Source organism: Nestor notabilis, unplaced genomic scaffold (genome assembly GCF_000696875.1).
Source record: "Nestor notabilis isolate BGI_N333 unplaced genomic scaffold, ASM69687v1 scaffold11024, whole genome shotgun sequence".
NCBI classification, from domain to species: Eukaryota; Metazoa; Chordata; class Aves; order Psittaciformes; family Psittacidae; genus Nestor; species Nestor notabilis.
In genome coordinates, this window is record NW_009926903.1 from 25,495 (window position 1) to 30,897 (window position 5,403).

The 5,403-nt window shown below is 52.0% G+C and overlaps 1 protein-coding gene across 1 annotated transcript in view; it reads right to left on the minus strand.

Moving 5' to 3' along the window:
• TRIM45 (tripartite motif containing 45) overlaps positions 1–4,451 on the minus strand; it is a gene marked incomplete at its 5' end in the record, with an annotated part of 5,214 nt that extends 763 nt beyond the window's left edge. The window contains 4 exons of the mRNA XM_010013807.1: positions 154–280; positions 433–547; positions 2,604–2,733; positions 3,718–4,451. Of these exons, the coding sequence (XP_010012109.1) occupies positions 154–280; positions 433–547; positions 2,604–2,733; positions 3,718–4,451 (1,106 nt within the window). The remainder of the gene's footprint in view (positions 1–153; positions 281–432; positions 548–2,603; positions 2,734–3,717) is intronic.
• Between the last annotated feature and the right edge of the window lie 952 nt (positions 4,452–5,403).

A 5,403-nucleotide genomic window follows, 5' to 3' on the forward strand; every position in this document is an offset into this window, starting at 1 on the left:
TGCAGTTGCATCCTACCAGAACATATGTACATACAGGTTATCACAGACCTGATGCATGTCCAAGGCAAGAGCTGGGCTACGGTATCCTACACTGTGGAGGACCAAATGCAATGAATCCTGATAAGAGCAGTGTGGGGAAAGCTGAGCACCCACCTGGCATGGTCCCACCACAGGCACAGCGAGCAGACTTCTGCCCTCCACTGGAGCAGAATGTGCAGCAGTGAAACACACCTTGGTGCTCACGGAACTTGCTCTTCACCATCACAGTGAATGGAGAGCCCTGTGGAGGACAAGCAAGCAGAAAGGCTGCTGCAGTGGATGCTGTCAGATGGTGTGTCTGGTAGAGGTAATCCTCAGAAAGACTGAAAACAAATACTTAAAAAAGAAAAGCAGAAAAAGCAGCAGCAGTGCAAGTGAAATAAGAAATGCTACCTGTACATGTTGCCCTTTCACACAGACACAGACGGCGTACACGCCTGGCTCCTCAGGGCTGTAGGAAATATGGTAGGTCCCATCACCATTATCACACACGGTTGGCTTGACTGTACTATGAACAGAGAAGTCCAAGTGGTCAGTGACTGGCAGAAAATTGCTCTCCATGTGAACCACTGTTTGGCCTAGATGTGTGGTCAGCTCTTTAACCTCGGCCTTGTTCAATAGCTGTGGGTCTCAAGCAAGCCTAACAGGATGCATAAGCAATGCTCAAGCACAGAGTTGCTTATACAAACACCAGCTACTAGGAGCTGCAATAACCATGCAGAGGAAGCTACACAAAGCTAGCTGCACAGCAAGGATCTGTAGCAACCCTGAGTGCTGAGAAGAGCAGACAAGAGACATTTGCAGGTCAGATAATCCTGTCAGATAAGAGCCCTCAGAAATGGGGTGAATTCACAGCCTCAGAGAGCAGGTACCTCCAAAAGACCACATGAAGTAGACAGGACGTAAACAGGGCACGTTTAAATCACTTCAACCACCGTCCCAGCCACATTGACCTTAACTCTTCAGCGCTCTGAGGAGTTCTAGGTCCCTGCTGGCAAACTCTCCCTTTCCAAAGTGAAGCTCACTGGGTTTTACAAGATAGTGTTTCACACTCTGGTGGAGAGGATGCCAGGGAGAAAGCACCAGCTAGTTATTCAGAGACAGGTTGACTGCTTCACAGAGAGATGGAAGCAGCTTTCCACAGACAACTACCAGGCAGCTTTGCATAGAGGAAGGTGTTCTTCATAATCCCCACTAACTAGTCTTTTGTGCTTTATGACAGTTCATAACCTCGCAGATGTGCAGGCTGTATTCCCCATGCCCCACCATTTCACATCAATACAGCTGCCTACATCATATCCTGCCATGAAATGTGTGGTCATACTTCATACTCTTCTGTTGCTGCTGTGCCTCAACCCAAACCCACACAGCTTCCAGCAACAAATGGAGCAACTGCATGCACGCAAGAACGAGGTACTGAGTTAATGCAGCCACAGCGACGCCTAACCCATCAGGCACAATCCTGATGTTCACACCCTCTTACCTTGTATGAGCACCTCGACACACTGGAGGGAAGAGACGGGATCCAAAGAGACTTTGACATGCTTGAGAGGTGCCAGGGCAAACCTCATCAAGTTCAACAAAGCCAAGTGCAAGGTCCTGCCCCTGGGTTGGGGCAATCCCAGGCACAAATACAGGCTGGGTGGAGAATGGATTGAGAGCAGCCCTGAGGAGAAGGACTTGGGGGTGTTGGTTGAAGAGAACTTGAACATGACCCACTTCAGTGTGTGCTTGAGCCCAGAAATCACCCGTGTGCTGGGCTTCATCAAAAGGAGTGTGAGCAGCAGGTTGAGGAGGGGATTCTCCCCCTCTACTCTGCTCTCATGAGACCCCCCCCCGCAGTCCTGCGTTCAACTCTGGGGACCCCAACACCAGAGAGACATGGAGTTGACAGAGCGAGTCCATGTTGGTTCTATTGTTGGTGGTTCTGCATCTGTTCCTGTCTGCTCTGTAGTAACAAGTGCAGCCTGGAAGCAGTTACAAATCATTTGTTCTGGTTGCTAGTTTTCCCCGTGGAAACACTAAAGAGCTCAAGTGCAGTCCTCCCTGCCTTTGCTAGAAAACCTTCAAACATGTTAAAATGCCCAATGCTTGCAATGACAGGAGAAAGTACAATAAAGTCCCAACACAGATTCTTTCTCCAGGACATGAACTAAGCATTTCCATCACTTGTCAGATGCTCCTGGCCTTGGTGAACTGCCTGACTTGGGACAGTCATTCTGGGGTTGTGATGTTTTATGTTCAGGAGCCCTGGATGTCTGCTGCTAGGGGCAGGAAGGAGCAACAGCTCACTCTGACAATGTCTAACACCCACTGAGAGTTGATTCAAATCACTCAAAGACTCAATACAAACCTAAGCCAACACTGTCAAGCTCCACACAGTAAAATACAACCAGTAAGAAATACAACTACACCAGTGGGAAGAAGAGTAGTGCCCTTTCCTACAGATTCTGACCCACATGCTGAAGTGCATTCTCCCACCTGCCTAAGCACAGAGGGAGCTGGGATAAGGGAGGCAGAAAGACAAAGCCAGTGACCAGGGAGTTCTCAGGTAAAATACCCACCACTCTCTCTTGTCCCTGTGGGTGATGGTGACCCGCACAGCCTCTCCTCCTCGGCCCATCCGCTCCCCCATGGTGTCATTGCACAGCAGGGTAAAGCCAGTCAGCTGGTTCTGATGGGCACTGTGGAGATCTGCAAGGCAGAGGAACAGGAGCAGAAAGGATTCACTCCAGCCGTAACTGCCACCTCCCACCTATTTCGCAGTGCCGTGGTCCCATCAGAGCACTGTCAGGACGTTGCTGCTGGGGTGCACAGCTCTTTCCACTCAAAGGGAAAATTAAATATATGAGTGGGGATCAGGAGAGTTGACAGCCATAGGTGCGAAGAGACGTTGAGCAGGCTTAGCCAAGGTCTGTATGGTCCTGGGTGGTCTTCCTGCCCCCTCTGAGCCCAGCTGGCATCTTCCCAGAAGGCCTTAAGGTGCACCATGCAACCAGGAGGGAGAAGCAACAGCCCCACTGTGCAGCGTGGAGCCCCAGAGACCTCAGAACTTACAGTTTGGTATGTAAGGGATCAAACAAGCCCTGGGTCTGTCTCACTTGCATGGCACAGGCCATTAGTGACCAGCGATGGCTGTGCTCTGTGGGCTGGTCTGAACGTTACCTGTTTGCTGGCACTGCCCCAGGTCCTTAATAAGCAAATACCCATGAAACCATCAATGCCAGTTATTCCCATGGCAATTTCAGCAGAAGCTGTAAGGGAAATGGAACTATTTCCTCAGCCACAGAGGGGATCTGCAGGGCCCATGCTGCAGAATAGGAGACAAGAACTGACATTGCAAGCACCACTCCCACCCCGAGTAAGCTGTGGTCTTTGCCCTAAGTGTTGCTCTCCTCACACCTCAGCCCCATGCTGAGGTCAGTGATGCTGTGGAGGGCAGCTCCAATATGGTCTGTACATCTGGATGGGGATAGCCCTCTGGCTCCCTGCCCCACATGGCTTCCATAGGCCCTCAGCAAGCAAAGCAAACTCTGGCAGAGCTCTGCCCCTAGGCAATGCCTGGACAGCAGGGAACCCACAGTGCCTAAGCTGCACACCATGTAGGTGCAGAGAACGGGAGAGGTGACTTCAGGGAGTGGTGCATTCCCATTCGGCTGTTGTATAGCTCCCCATTACCTTCCCCATGCAGGGTACATCTGGCTGGATCAACCGCTTTATTGAGAATGGCCCCAAAAACTTCATAGCCGCAACACTGCCCTGCCTTCTCCTGGGGAGAGAACTGGATCCCATCGTCCATGCTGGGGTGGGTGTTGTAAGCGACGCTGTTCAGCTTTGCCAGCCGGCTCGCCACCACTCCTTTGGTGATGAGAATCTCCAGGTCCGAGCCGCTCGCCAGCAAGTGCTCTGTGAACCCTACGCCTGTCCTCATGTCCAGCAGCAGCTGCTGCAGCTGCGCCTTCTGCAAGTGCAGCAGGTTTACCTTCTGCACCTTCAAGTCCTCCAGCTGCTTCAGCAGCCGGTCCCGGTGCTCTTCAATGGCTTTCACATAGCCACTGGCAAACAGACAGATCTCTGTGGCCACAGCTTCCGCGCGACTGCGCACAGCACTGCCCATGGCATCAATCTGGCTCAGCGCGCTCTCCAGGGTGCCCATGTGCTGCTGGGTGCTCTTCAGCAGCTCCCGTAGGGCATCCCCATGCTTGTGGATGACATTGCCAGTGAAGTCACAGGGGTGCTGCCGGTGTCTGCCTACAACGCAGTGCTGGCACACTGGCTGGTCGCACTGCTCGCAGAACAGCCTCAGCTCCTCTGTGGGATGGGAAGGGCAGAAGAGAAGCTTCCCAGCCTGGCTGCAATCTTTGCTGTTCTCCAGCTCCGTCACGGTGTGAGAGGCTGTCTTCTTCTGTCTCCTAGAAGAGAGCAACCACATGTCACTTTATGCATGTTGGATATGAAACGCAAACCTCAGTGTGAGCTGCTCCCTCCTGTCTACACTGAAATCCACTCTGCATGAAGGGAGGGACTTCTTGTCCCCTGAGGACAAGGCTCCACACAGAAGAGGATAGCATCTGCAAGCAGCTCATTAGAGGTTGCTCTCAGGCTCCCTGCACGCAGTCAGCACTGTTTTCAGACACAAGAGCTGCATGTCCCACCATGGCCACACACAGAGCAGGGAATGGGCTGTCAGGCTGCTCTACCAGCAGCCCCTTCATGAAGCCTGACAGAAGTGGGATAGTTGCAGTTACCCCCAGAGCCCGCTGTGACAGCAGGAGGGTGCTGAGCCCTGCAAAGTGAGAGCTCGCAGGACGTCTCTCAGCACAGAATTGGTCACTGACAGTCATTTCTGGAGAGGAACAGGAGGTGTCAGGCTCTTCAGCCTTTAGGCCAGTGATTTTCACCAGCTTTGAATTTGCTGAGGCAAATGAGCTCTAACATCCCTCAGGGAAAAATCCACTCCAGGTCACTGCCAGAACAGAGTCTGTGGTAAATCATTTAACATGTCCAAAGCCAAACTCCATTTCCTTCTGGCTGCCAGTTTAGTTCCTGCTCAGAGGCCAAGGATGGGACACAAAGAACCTGTTATGACCCAGACATCCACCTTGTCACAGAGCAGCACTAGAATGTTTATGCTTTATGCTACTTTGGACACAGGGAACTAGTTACTGAGGAGGATGTAAACACCTTCTCTCCTTCCTTGTCTCCTGCGCTAGTGACTTCTGGAGCTCCAAGCCATAAGCAAAGAAGTACTCTGAGGACCAAGCTCTATAGAGTTGCTCTGGCAACACAAAGCAACCTCATCACAGGGCAGGACACGGCCTTTTTGCTACTCCTTTCACTTCCCACTCATTTCCCTTGGGCCCA